The following is a 13,623-nucleotide window of genomic DNA, read 5'->3' on the forward strand; positions in this document are numbered from 1 at the left end:
GCAACACATATGTTATATGAGATTTATTATTATAAGATATATTTCTAACGTTTTCGATTCAACCCAGCCAATCAAAAACGCTATTAAAATCGTCTCAAATATGATCTTGAGATGTTATATCAGATTCTCTGGCTGGATAGAATCTTAAGATTAAGTACTCGACATCCGGCGCTTGACGATCCCAAGCAAATTTTAGGTGATCTTAACTTTATAAATGCCTATAACTAATTATTATAGTCTCGACATTTTGGTGTTGGAATTTTCGTCTCAAAATAATCTCAGAAATCTGCCCTTGAGCACAGTTTAACCTGTTACGATGGTAGCCCGCTGGTACTGTTCGTTCGTTCGATTTCGTAGCCACGTGAAGTCGGTGAAGTTAGTCGCATGTCGCGTTGCGCACGCACAAGCACTATACGCAACCTACTTCAGCCTTCAGCTTCAAGGAGCAGTGCTCCCGCACACTCCCGCGTCCCGCAGCACTCATCTCGTGGAGTCTCGCTCAGTCTCGCTTTGTTTTCGTTTCGACTCGTGCGTTTGCGACGAGTGGTTCACGCGTTGAAAATAAGAGGCAGTTAAAAATGTTCGCATATACGTACAGTTTTTAAGTTCTTGAAGAAGAATCCGCAAGATCGCAAGGTCTCACAAGTACAATTAACTTTAATTATATGTTTATAAAGGCTGAGATTTCTTTGAGGACACACCATGGGACACACTGGTGTCGTCGACACTTCGATTATGCTATAAATTTTGTTTAAATAAAAGCAGTACTGCCAAAACACTGTGATTTATTATATTTAAAACTCCTGTTAGGTTGATTTTTAATTTTATTCATCTCGGTACTCCTTGCAGCTTGCGAAGAATTTTGTACTCGCCGAGAGAAATATATAAATAGAATAGAAAATATATACTCGAGAGAAACAAGATTCAATCTAATGAGTGATAATAAGCAAGGATTTATTGCTGTACATGTTGGTATGTAATTTAGGTATTTAGGCATGACTTGTAATTAATACATATTTGTATCTAAGCTGTCGTAACATTTCGTTATTTTTTTGTTGTTGGCAGGTGCTGGACAACACTCGGCGTCGCTCAGGGAAAAATATCAAAAGTTATGTCGCGATGCGTGCAAAGTGGTAAGATTTTCAAGTGATTTTTAATTACACGTGATATACATGTCTATAATTTTCTGTAAATTCTTTATTTTTCTTATGGCTATATGTTTCATCAGGCAGCACAAAGTTTGAAGTCCAATGGCAGCGCGTTAGACGCAGTGGTCGAAGCAGTGGTTGTATTGGAAGATTCTCCTATGACAAACGCTGGATTCGGATCAAATCTCACGTTGAATGGAACGGTGGAGTGCGACGCGAGTGTAATGGACGGCAGCAGTTTGCAGTATGGTGCGGTCGGTGCGGTCAGCGGAATAAAAAATCCTGTTTTGTTGGCAAAACGTTTGTGTGAGCAGCAGTCCATTAAGTTTGCATACGGCAGAATTCCACCTAGGTGCTCCTCTAGTTTTGAAATGTTAACGATTGTATTTTAAGCATTGTTAATAATTTTCATTCTTTATTAGCTTTTTGGTTGGAAATGGAGCACATATCTGGGCACACGAAATGGGCATACAAATTTTACCACCGGAACAATTAATATCAGGTATATAGAATTTACATAAGAAATGTTTAAGTTTTTAGCAAATCGAATTGATTTATAGTTCCTATGTATAAATTGCAGTATTTTTATTAGTGTATCTTTTACTTATTTATCCAATGTATTTCCCCAGTGAGAGCACAAAAGATATACAAGCATTATAAAAGAAAAGTGGAAGGTTGCAGTGCCGAGGTTCAAAAGGTATGAAGAAGTTACTTTATATTAGTTTGATTTTAAGTAAAATTTATATAATCATTTATTTAATTATGCTGTAGTGTGCTAAGAAAAGGATGGACACAGTAGGTGCGATATGTGTTGATGATAATGGAAATATCGCTTCGGCTTGCTCGAGCGGTGGTATAATCTTAAAATATCCCGGAAGAGTTGGGCAGGTATTCATTTATCATATCGATATTTGTACAAATACATTTTCTTATATATAAATTTCGTTGTAGTTTACCGAATTTTTTTTGTTCTAATTTTAGGCTGGAGTATGGGGCTGTGGTGCCTGGGCTTGCAAAGATACTCCGTATTCAGTAGGCACTAGTACTTCAGGTTGTGGAGAACATCTTGTGCGCACCTCGTTAGCGCGTACAGTTGCGGAAGCTATCTCAGACACATCTTGTCCGACTACGAGTTTGCATCGAGCAATGAGCACAGATTTTATCGGTATGTCGCAGATTTAGCATAATTGACGATTAATGAAAGCGATGACAAACTGTTTGTTTTTTCTTCAGATTCGAAATTTCTCCATGGACTTGAACAGAAACTCGGTGGTGTCATCGCTGTACGGTATTCGCCACAAGAAGGATCTGGCGATTTTCTCTGGAGTCATTCCACAAATTCTATGATAATAGGTTACATGAATACATGTGAACGTGCACCAATGGTATGTATTCTATTTTTTTTTTCTTTGCACTATTGTAAAGTCTTTATATACATGTTTATAAATGTAAAATATTTACTTCTAAATATTTTTAAATTGATTTATAAATAAATTTCTAAAATAATCATTAATATGAAATATAAGTCATCTTTGTTAAAAGATCCATTTATTTCTAGAGTTACATGTCGGTCTTACCATCGCATGAGGTAGGTAAGAAAGCTGTTGTCGAAGGTGTCTGCTTTAAGCTAACAGAACCTGACAAAGTCTGAGAATAAGATTACATACGTCATCTCTCAGATGTAATAAACTTTTATAAAGAATTATTACTTATAGCCTAAAATATCTTATACATAAAATTTTTATATAAAACCACGATAATTTCATGAAATACATAGATGCTGCCATTAAATAATTTTCCATGATCACAATTTTCTACAGCAAATATATTTTCCTAAATTTTATATTACTGTAAATTACAGGTACCTTGTATAAATACAATGATGATTACTGTTAACATGTGCAAATACAATCCTGATAACAATTTGAAATAATCTTTTGTTTATATCGATTTATATGTTTATATATACAGAAATATTTCACCTATTATATAATACATATAAAGTACATGTGTATATAGTGTCCCATTACAACCAACAGAGTCTAGAACTAAGGTGATATCGAGATCACTTTTTAAATGGAATTGTAGCTAATTATCCAAGTGTGTAATCTTTCTTAACAAAATCTACAATTTATTTCGAGAGGAAATAAATATATTTGACTCTATTAAGAAAAAAAAGATTGGTTTACAATCAAAATACTGTACAATTTCAAAAAGAAAATTGATGAAGTAAATATACATTATAAAGTTCAAATAGGAAAAGAGAGAACTTGTGTCCAAGGGATATGATCGAAGGCATCTAACCCCTTCAATCGAAGAGACTCCAAAACAATTTTTACAACTCATTGTTATTAATAGCTAAATAACGCAAAGCGAGTTCAAACTATTATCACGAATACAGAATGTAATACGAGTTTTAAAAGATTTTGTAACAAACCAGCGTTACGAGTTAAATATTTTTATAGGCTATTGTATTATAACCATTTTCATATAATATTGTAAGAAAAAATACCGGATCTAATTTAGCTTTGAATAAATCTGACTCTATTATAATTAGACACTTTATATCTCAACTAATAAATATGTACATTCTCGATAAACTGACCTTTTTCTTCCTTTTCAATAGATTTCTAACCAGGATCGTAGTACTACGATTTATATCAAACTGACTTCCATGATTACTTCAGTAGAAAACTATACACAAATTATAAGCTGCCTATGTCGTTGAATCGTTTCAATTTTTCCGGAAATACGTCTTTGAAGAGCACCGGATCTGCACGAAACTCAACTGACTCCAACGGCATAGTCCCATAAATAGAAGAAAATTTATTTATACACTGTGTACGTTCCACCATGTGCGTCAAATCCGCGGACAACATTTCGGTATTGGTACACTCGGGACATCGGAACTTCTTCTTTGGTGTCACCTATAAGATTTTAGACAATTTTTAGATAACGCCGCCAGTACATTGGTTAAAAGTCTTGCCTACCTTTAATGGTGCTTTTCCAGTAATATTTGCTACCAGAAAATTCATTGCGATGTCCTCGCAATTCATGTGCTCGTCGACCCATTCCTTTATGTCTCCAGGCATGGCCGTAGTATACATGTAATTCCAATACTGAAAGACATTAAGAAAGACGTAAAGTTTCATGTGATAATTGCACGATCCAATTGCTCGTATGAGAAATGGTGTAATTTACTTTGTTGGATTAACTTATATGTTCTTGAGGTGAGGATAACAGGAGAGGATGTTAGTTTTTTGCTGGAAAAAATAAAATCAAAGGATTTTTAGTAATATGTTTGTGACCTGAAATGTTAAAATGTTGAATACAACATAATTGAGCGCGTTGTTGAACAGAGAACAGCATAAGCGTTTGTATTGTAAGTTTAACAGCATCAGCTTACTTTATGGTGAAAAGCCGCCCCTGTTAAAACCATAGAAATACTATTCGTCCATTCGCTTTCGTACTTCCAACAGTTAGTGCCATTATCCCACATATGTAAGCGAGATGGAAATCCAACGATTCTATCCGGGAATTCTCTCCACACCTACAAGTTTACCATATATGTTTACAATATATGTTTTAATTCAATTAGAGTATTAGAAAAGATAATATAAATATACTGTGTATGTAATTTTTGAGATATATAAATATCTCAAATACTTGTATAAATATTTCAGACAAATTAGCGATACCTCATAAGCGAATTCTACTTCATCAGCAGTCAGCATGATAATATCATCATCTATTGATAACACTGCTTCAGTTTCAATCTCGTCATATGGATAGAAACGGTTGGACAACTTATTTTCTTTCGTTTGTATTACTTTTAATGGTTTACTGACTTTTGGCCACCTAGTAGCTACAATGTTACAATATTGAATTATGAAGAATAAAATTAACGTACGTACTTAAAACTTAATAAATAATTAAGATGAATATATTAAAAGCTCTTACAATGCGGTGGATCTTTATGCTGATTATTCCAAATTACTAGAACTTTGGACAGACTCGGCACCTTCACAAGTTTATTAATTAATAGGAACAGCAACTCCAGTCTGTCATACGTTAATATTACGGCAGTAAAGCCACGTGTCTTAGGAGCAGTCACCGGCAGAAAGAGTGGTGAAGGCTTTCCCTGCATAAAACGATTTGCTTGACATGGGAAAAGATCAAGCTTCCTTGTTTTAGTAATTATATCTACCTTGTAAGGTGGTACGTTCCAATACGAGTAATCTCGCGTTAAATACGGAAATACGCGGTCCGCAAGTATTTCTAATGTAGTTTCGGTGATCTTCTCCATCGAACTGAAATAACGATCGTAGAGCCACGCATTCTGTTCCTGCATCTCCGTGATGCGTTGGTGAGATATCTTTTTTAGCAGTTGTATCGTTAACAAAATGTCAACTTCACGTATAAAAACAGCAGCTCTGACGATAAGAGAGAATTATAAATGAAATGAATCATGTATTAAAAGATAATATAGAAAATATTTATTTATGAGTGCATCTTACTTGGTCCAATCGATTACGTCATGAAATGGCATTATTAGAGAATCGGCTATAATTACAGGTATACAACCAGCAGCCATCGCATCCAAGAGTACACTTTGGGCAAGTCTAGCACCACGAATTATCAGACAAAAGGTTGCTGTCTAAAAATAAAAAAAAAATACTTTTAATCATGTTTTAATAAAAGAAAATATTTTTCATTAATTACAATTGTATTACTTGCAAGCTATCAGGATACTTGTATATATCTTCTCCTATGCAACGTATTGTATTATTCATTGGATTAAAATGTAGACATGGACCCAGCACCAAAATGTCTTTTGGATACGTCGTTTTTATTTCCATCAAATCTTGCTCAAAAGCAGTATTAATGTTGATTTGCGAAGACATCACTAGCCATAGTCTAAAATACAAAACAATCGTTACTACATATATGTGTAATGAGAAACAACATGTGCACGACATTACCTCATGTTACTATGATTCGTTTTCAGATTATTTACAAGTGGACTGTAGACTGGTAGACTAATGTCGAAGCTAGGCCTGTATGTCAACGATGACATTCCAGCGCCTGCAATCATCGCTCTCCCTACCGGTACATCGATGACCGTGTTATAGTCTGGTACGCTTCCAGGCACCATATTGAAGATTAGATGATTCTCTCCTCTGTTCCAGAAAGGTAACGCTCTTAGCGCCTGAGAGACCTCTTGTAATCTCAATCTATTCTGGTTGAGAGTGTCGATGGAAGGGACAAAAATGCAAGCTTCGTATGGGTTAGGAGTATAAAATTTACTGCTGATAATAGCGCTCAGAACTTGATAGAACTCTTTCGTCATCTGGCCAGTTACCGGTCTATTCACGGAGTCCAGGTATACCTTGAGCGGATAGACGTACACCAGAAGCTTGGTCCCTTGGCTGCCGCATCGGTACACGTTGAAACAAGAGAAGTATGTACAAGAAGAATTGGTCGCGTCTGCTGCACTCGAGTCGGCAGGTAACGTTTGGATGGGCAAAGCGTTTATGTCGCTCAACGTTATAGGAATATATTTGGAATGTTTCTGCGTATTGCCAAATTTGAAATAGCACACCGAGATCAGTACAATAAATAATGTAAATAATAATAGACATATCATAAAGATATTGTGATAATGGTATGAAATTCTGTTGGCTTTATGTGCTATACGTGCCGGTAATACCATGTCTTTCTCTTACTTTCTCTCTCTTCTTATGAGATATCGTAAAATATATTGTTCTATACAGATCTCATTCAAGTATATAAATTTCCCTTGTAATAACAATAACGTCAAACATCTGCAGAGGGTATAGTTGACAAGTTGACATGTGAAAGAGAGCTGTCACATATAAGTATTTATCTCGGTACGTATGTAATTAAAATAATTCTCATTGTTAAGATCACCCTTCCTCTCGTTTTTGACTCACAAAATTGTCATTTAGACTATTAGTGCAAAACTAAGAATACTTTATGATGTAAATACGGTGTGTATACATAAAATTCTGTCATGGTGAGGTTATATTCGTAAAGTCAATCAAGTTTGTTCGTTTTATTTGCGTCCTTTTCCTTTGCACTGAACATAAAGGTCTATTCACGGATAACCAAAAAATGGACCAATCACGTATCTAATACAAAGAACATAGTTTGCGCTAAATTTGGTCTATTTTTCTTCTAATTATATTATTATTTATGTAACAAGGTATTAGAAATTATAACCGTAAACATTAAATGAAAAAAATCTTTAGAGGCTCAGAAATTCTCTAATTGCGCGTCAATTGCACGATATATTTTTTTGTCTTGTGTTCTTTTTGGAATGTGTGTTTGATTGAATGCAAAAGTAAGAAAGAACCAATTCATGGATGCATCCAATGCCACGTGCTTCAATTTAGAATTCTGCGGGTCTTCTGACGACAATTTGATACTTGTGTCTTTTGTATTCTTCCAATCGCGTAAGGCGATATCGATAGTTTTTATTCAATTTTATATTGAATTGTAAGTTTGCGATCTCGACAAAAATGGACCTGAGAATCGAGCATTACATCGTTCGCGCGCCGGGCTGAGAACGCCGTACGCCGCCGTTAGGTCGCCCCGGTCGCCCGCGGGAAGGAACATGGCGGCGGTGACAGGCTGGTGACAATCTGATATGGGATGGGCGTCGCGCTAAACGTAGGAACGCGGCCTTTTTTTTCCCTCCCGCCGTAATGATAATGAGTGGTGATACCGCGACGTATAGACATGGCGATCATTTGACACTGCAGTCGTCCTCCGATCCAGACGAGTCGCGGGTACTGCTGGTGATCCTGCTACTGCTGGGGATCGTGCGGGGGTAGCGATCCCACGATCCACGTTCGGTACCGAACCAACAACCGACGTTGGCCCCGCGATAACGCGCGCACGGGCGGCTCCGCGAAGGACCGGAGGAGATCCGCGGGAGATCGTACAGAAATACCCCTCTCGCAGGCGCGCCGCGTCGACTTGTCGTCGGGAGGCGCATAGCGAGAGACGTTCCGTTCCGGACCGGAGGCTGCGACAGTGCGACGCAGCATCGAGGGAGGAGCGACGCGCGTCATATGCGCTAAGATGGCCCGGGAGTACGATCATCTGTTCAAGCTGCTCATCATAGGGGACAGCGGTAAATATAATGCACGCGGGTGCAGCATCACCGTGCGCCAAACCGTCCGCGGTGACGTACGATTTCTCGTTCGTCGTTGGCCGCGCTCTCCTGCGCTCTGTGTATAACCTCCTTTGTTTCTATCGCTATTTTTCTTTCTCTCCCCCTTTTTCCCCCCTTCTCTGTCTCTCTCTCTTTCTCTTTCTCTCTCGTAAATTTCATTCCAGATGCGAAAGATGTGAAAAGATTGCGGCGGAAAAAGGACGGATTGTGTCGCGCCGAGCGTCGCCATGCGAGCTGATCGCCTGTCATTACGCGGTTTTAGCGGCAGTTTATTAAATGATGGGGCCCGACAATGGATATACATGTCGGCTATCCATCGCACCGCCCCCCCCCCGGCGTGGTGCTTAGATTTCATGATGCGAAAATTGTTCTTCCTGCACGACAGATTTAGAACGGTGGTGGAGGATAATGCATCACGTCGCGATAATGGGGAGCTAAAAATAACAAAGAGATTAAATAAGAGAGAGAGAGAGAAAGAGAGATTGAGTAGGATAATTTTTTATCCTATTTAGTTTAAAGTGGATAGAATAAACTATAGAATACAAAGCATCTTGGAATAATATGGAAACTGAAAGATATTTGTTATCATTCACTCATTTCTTTGTGTATTTATATATAATGTTTTCTCTATTCTATTTTCTTTCTCTTTGATGTTTTTTTTGATAGTTAAGTAATTTTTCATTCTATTTAATTTAATATAGATAGAAGTAATTAATAGGTGCTGCACTGGACTGCATTAGAACTTTCCTTCTTGCTTTCACAAATTTCAAACATATTATATATATATTTACTTTAAGTACAGAAAGTATACACTAATTCAGCTGTAAAAAAATAGACCTTACATGTCACAATGTTACCAAGCGTCTTGTATAATGCGTCTTGGAATAATATGGAAATGACATGTGTTTGTCATAATTTTATTTTAAAAATATTTATGCCTTTTTTATGTCTTCTTTAAACAACTTACTTATATACATCTTAATATAAAAAATAATTTTTTTTTATTTTTTTTTTTTAAGGCGTAGGCAAAAGCTCGCTGCTTCTAAGATTCGCTGACAATACCTTCAACGGCAGTTACATAACTACGATAGGAGTGGACTTTAAGATACAAACCGTGGAGGTAGATGGTGAGCGAGTAAAGCTGCAAATTTGGGATACCGCTGGACAAGAACGTTTCCGGACAATAACTTCAACTTACTATAGGGGAACGCACGGCGTTATAGTTGTGTACGATGTGACCAGCGGTGATACGTTCGCGAACGTTAAACGGTGGTTGCATGAAATCGAACAGAATTGTGATGTGGTTAACAGGGTACTCGTAGGGAATAAAAATGACGCACCTAATCAGAAGGTGGTGTTAACGGAAGACGCGCAAAGATTCGCCAATCAAATGGGGATTCAGTTATTTGAAACTTCCGCTAAGGACAACATCAATGTCGAGGAGGTATGCATATTACGTTGGTTTCTTTTTGTTATTAATTTATATAAGGCTGTAAAATAAAACTAGAAACTTTAACTTGTTTTACGATTATTTCTTTATTGTACTGATGATAAGATTACTTTATGAAAGTTGAAAAATACTTTAAATTCAGCTAAATTAATATATACTTTATACTATTACTTTATAATATATACTTTATACTATATACTTTATACTATTAATATATTACACCTCACTGTAAGTTAATAGTAATGCGTTACTTGCAGATGTTTATGGCAATAACGCGGCAAGTGTTGCGGACCAAAAAAGAGCGTAAGGAGCGACAAGCCATACAGACTAATGAGACAGTCAACTTGAGGAAAAGCACAAAACAGCACAGGAAAAAATGTTGTTAGCGAGCGTTGTACAAGCACGCTACTCCCTATAAACGAAATATTCTTTGATACGATAATTAGGACAGAATAAAACAGAGAGCATGTGTTAGTATTACGAGCGGACATGAGACGCTGGAAACCCTGATATTTTCTAACACTGAGTTTTGTATTCCAATTACGATACCTAAGATTGTATCCTAACTAAAGTATACTTTTTTGACGTTAGTATTTAACATAATAGAATCGAAATGTCGAACGAGCGCGTAGGGCTTATTTAGTGAACACGATATCGTGTATGCGGCATTCTTTTTTAACGTGTCGAATACTTTCGCGTGCTGCGTTGAAGAACAAAGGCCTATTCATTTGTAATATTTACGAAAGGGTAACTCTCACTCACATATACGCGTATATGTTAAAAACCATCGTTTCACATACACACATTTTATACACAAGTGGCGTTATACATATTATGTAATCGTTAAACGAAACTAACGAACATCTTCCGCTAATTTTTCTAGGGTCATTTTGTGCATTGTAAAATTTTGCTGCATTGAACAATGAGTTACCATATGCTAAATAAGTCGTGTTTAGAGCGAGTAGGATTAAAGTTTCTTGAACAAACGGGCGACAAATATTGTTAGCTGGTCCAAATAATTTTTAGGGCGTTTTATTAGTAAAATTAAGGTTCCTGTAGTTCGATGACGCTTTCAATACGATTTAAAAGATTCAGTCGGAATGGATTAATGATATATGCAACGGCATTATACATGGTATAAAAAAAGATCGCTATACGAAAATTGCTTGGTCATATAAAATTCAATATACTTCCTGTCGTAAGACTGTCACAAAATATGAAGACTAATCAACAAGATTTATTAACAATAGCCGCATTTACAATATGTATTTCGTAAAAATTTATAATTAGCTATAATTAATTCTTATTATTTTTAAATTGATGGAATCTGTGAGCATCTAATTTGTACATTAAATAATATTTAAAAGCACGTTTTTTAAAAAAAGTTTTAAATAATACCCTATAAAATTATCGAATACGATCTTCTTTCTTATAATTTTTTAAGACTTTTAAATTTGCTAGCCAAAAGTATCAGTTATATGTTATTGCTTCCATTAGGATGCGCAAGTATTTATATCGCGTGCATCATTATGCATTAATAAAATATTGAACAGTATTATCTCATTTGTTTAATTCTGTGTATGAATCTAACGTTTCTTTAATGGCTCGGTAACGAGGGAAAGACGAAAAGCTTGTAAACGTCCGAATTTTATATACTCAAATATATAGATACGCAGGTTTTAAATTGCCCATGCATTTTTGCGACGAACACATATACATATATACACACATACACACGATTAAATATTTATTGCAGAAGGGTAGATAGCAAGATGATAAAATATAACGATCGGTCATGTCCAGCTATGACAGAAGCTGTCTGTATTAATCTGTGATAATAGTTAAGATAATGTCGCCAGCTGCCACTGTAATACTGCTGCGTGTACCTACTCCCCGCTCCCGTTGTAATTGTTGTAATTAATATCGCTATTATTTCCTCTTTTTTTTTTCTTTTTAGTATCAATTACATATCTCCCTTAGAGGCAATAAAGCGACATCCTACAATATGTACATATTCTCAACTTGCCAGTTTTAGTGGCATATTCACCAAGCATTTCAATCGAGCATATTCAATCTTGTTTACTGTTATACAGTTGCAACGTTGTAATATTATTATACATACGTATGATTATAAATAAATAGGAGACTACATGTATGTACGTAACAAGTATCACCTTCACCCCCCCCCCCCCCGCCCGCTAAGTTGATTTCTACTCCAGTTAGACGTATGTATTTTTCACGGAAGAATACCTAAAATATGTAAATATATAACGAAAGCTTTAAATTCGAACGCGAACGAACCCAGTCAATCTAAAGCTACATTGTTTGATCGATTCGGGTAACGTTCAAGGATTCGAGCCTCGATGTTATTGTCCACGCACTGACATTCGAGTTCGAATCGAGCAAATATGTTACACGTTCGCGCTTGAAACATAATAACGTGGTCGTGTTTCGATCACGAAATTCCAAAGCATTATATTCACACGTTATCTCTTATTTGTGCGCGAAAAGTAAGATACTGGCTCACACTTGTGACCTGTTATTGTTAATGTTTCTTGCGAAAGTACGATTTCGAAATTCACGATTCGACGATGAGACGCTACATAGGTATACGATCCGCGCAAAAAGAAGATAAAATACGTTCAATAAAATACCAAATGAGCAACGGTGCTCTTTTACGTCTAGCCACACCAGTATTTTGAAGAGAGCATGCATGTAATATATAATTCTTTGTAATTATTCCTAAGTTACAAAATAATGTATACTTATGTCGTATGTCTTTTTTTAATGAATCTAATAAAATCCGAGAAACAGTTTTACGAACGTAGAACATCGGCACTGCTATTTTTAATTTATTCTTTATTTATAGAGAATAGTATAATTATAAAAAGATTTATTATACACTATTACTTATTCAAGAGATTTCGTAATGGCATTTTTGTTGCCGTCTCGCTTTTTACACGTAACTCTCGTATCCATCATCTTTTTTTTATATAGTTTTTCTTATTTCACAGAATTATTACCGCCATTATATCATTATTATTCTTTTACTTTGCAGTTGAATATTGATCGTTCATAAGAAAAATTGCCGATCTTTTAAGATGGTATAAATTTTGATGAAAATGTATATCCGCACGCTTTATTGACGTAACACGCAAAGTTTTCTCTTTTTAATGTTAGATTAATAAGAAATTATCCGATTCATCCGCGCGCGAGAATAGGCGACACGGTCCCGTTGTATTTGCAATTGTTCTGCATAATGAGTATGTGCAAGCCGCTGTTGGTGCATCAATCGAACGAATATCTGGAATAAATTAAAATATCTCGCTCACCCTCGCACTCGTAAAATTTCTTGTGATAAGTGCGAATCGCATATGTTTTCTTCGAAAGTTCCGTTGATTATATATCGATAAACATTGCTTTAACAGAAACAGAAATGGTTTAGCTTCCTCGACACAACTGGCAACTTTATTGAAACAATTGTTTAATAAGTATTCACACAATGTTTCGACCACAAATTTTAATTCCTTTCAAGTGTACAAAAAAATTACAACGCTCGTAACATTGCTTTTGTCTTTCAATAAAGCTATAAAAGTTTTCTTCGCGAAAGTCGATTGATAAAAACTTGCTGTAATACTTTACTTATATAGAAATATAAATCGTTTATTAAGCCGATAATAATATAAGAAGCTACATATTGGGAAGTTTGGGAAGTCGCATGGTGCGTAATTGTAATTTCTTCACGCTCATTATGTGTCTCGAAATGCCAAACGCGCTATGACGTTTCGAATTTGCAGCACGATTCTGCAATTCCGTTAATTAGC

At 36.0% G+C, this 13,623-nt stretch overlaps 3 protein-coding genes across 7 annotated transcripts; 2 read left to right on the forward strand and 1 right to left on the reverse strand.

Annotated features, from left to right (window-relative positions):
- Positions 1 to 96: 96 nt before the first annotated feature.
- Positions 97 to 3,748, forward strand: Tasp1 (Taspase 1). Of its 4 annotated transcripts, none has more exons than XM_071715508.1 (10): positions 97 to 196; positions 850 to 972; positions 1,066 to 1,133; positions 1,229 to 1,500; positions 1,571 to 1,650; positions 1,778 to 1,845; positions 1,920 to 2,036; positions 2,130 to 2,313; positions 2,382 to 2,533; positions 2,707 to 3,748. In XM_071715508.1, the coding sequence occupies exons 1-10, from the start codon at positions 112 to 114 to the stop codon at positions 2,797 to 2,799; spliced, it is 1,242 nt and encodes a 413-aa protein (XP_071571609.1). In that variant the 5' UTR covers positions 97 to 111; the 3' UTR covers positions 2,800 to 3,748. The 4 variants fall into 4 exon arrangements, with proteins under 4 accessions (XP_071571609.1, XP_071571610.1, XP_071571612.1 ...); XM_071715509.1 differs by lacking the exon at positions 97 to 196 and adding an exon at positions 444 to 780; XM_071715511.1 differs by lacking the exon at positions 97 to 196 and adding an exon at positions 444 to 645.
- On the reverse strand, positions 2,680 to 7,225 carry Sotv (exostosin glycosyltransferase sotv). Of its 2 annotated transcripts, none has more exons than XM_071715502.1 (9): positions 6,131 to 7,224; positions 5,882 to 6,065; positions 5,666 to 5,805; positions 5,356 to 5,581; positions 5,109 to 5,289; positions 4,847 to 5,013; positions 4,555 to 4,698; positions 4,139 to 4,267; positions 2,680 to 4,075 (listed from the first exon to the last, which is right to left on the reverse strand). In XM_071715502.1, exons 1-9 carry the CDS (start codon positions 6,859 to 6,861, stop codon positions 3,854 to 3,856), a joined length of 2,124 nt encoding a protein of 707 aa, XP_071571603.1. In that variant the 5' UTR covers positions 6,862 to 7,224; the 3' UTR covers positions 2,680 to 3,853. The 2 variants fall into 2 exon arrangements, with proteins under 2 accessions (XP_071571603.1, XP_071571605.1); XM_071715504.1 differs by lacking the exon at positions 2,680 to 4,075 and adding an exon at positions 4,350 to 4,411 and having other exon boundaries at positions 4,158 to 4,267; positions 6,131 to 7,225.
- A 533-nt stretch (positions 7,226 to 7,758) lies between these two features.
- Positions 7,759 to 11,954, forward strand: Rab35 (RAS oncogene family member Rab35). Its single transcript, XM_071715513.1, has 3 exons — positions 7,759 to 8,307; positions 9,369 to 9,793; positions 10,057 to 11,954. Exons 1-3 carry the CDS (start codon positions 8,256 to 8,258, stop codon positions 10,183 to 10,185), a joined length of 606 nt encoding a protein of 201 aa, XP_071571614.1. The 5' UTR covers positions 7,759 to 8,255; the 3' UTR covers positions 10,186 to 11,954.
- The last annotated feature ends 1,669 nt before the right edge of the window (positions 11,955 to 13,623 follow it).

The sequence above is a fragment of the Temnothorax nylanderi genome, unplaced genomic scaffold (genome assembly GCF_030848795.1).
Source record: "Temnothorax nylanderi isolate EJ_2023f unplaced genomic scaffold, tnyl_v1.0 TNYL_tig0167_pilon, whole genome shotgun sequence".
Lineage (NCBI taxonomy): Eukaryota > Metazoa > Arthropoda > Insecta > Hymenoptera > Formicidae > Temnothorax > Temnothorax nylanderi.

Coding starts and splice junctions, on each gene's coding strand:
- Tasp1 (XM_071715508.1), top strand. CDS start 112: ATGTTATATCAGATTCTCTGGCTGGATAGAATCTTAAGATTAAGTACT. Junction 1,501..1,570: donor TACGGCAGAATTCCACCTAG/GTGCTCCTCTAG, acceptor ATTCTTTATTAG/CTTTTTGGTTGGAAATGGAG. Junction 2,037..2,129: donor ATCCCGGAAGAGTTGGGCAG/GTATTCATTTAT, acceptor TTCTAATTTTAG/GCTGGAGTATGGGGCTGTGG.
- Sotv (XM_071715502.1), bottom strand. CDS start 6,861: ATGGTATTACCGGCACGTATAGCACATAAAGCCAACAGAATTTCATAC. Junction 4,699..4,846: donor AAGTAGAATTCGCTTATGAG/GTATCGCTAATT, acceptor GTAAACTTGTAG/GTGTGGAGAGAATTCCCGGA. Junction 4,076..4,138: donor CTGGAAAAGCACCATTAAAG/GTAGGCAAGACT, acceptor AAAATCTTATAG/GTGACACCAAAGAAGAAGTT.
- Rab35 (XM_071715513.1), top strand. CDS start 8,256: ATGGCCCGGGAGTACGATCATCTGTTCAAGCTGCTCATCATAGGGGAC. Junction 8,308..9,368: donor GCTCATCATAGGGGACAGCG/GTAAATATAATG, acceptor TTTTTTTTTAAG/GCGTAGGCAAAAGCTCGCTG. Junction 9,794..10,056: donor ACAACATCAATGTCGAGGAG/GTATGCATATTA, acceptor CGTTACTTGCAG/ATGTTTATGGCAATAACGCG.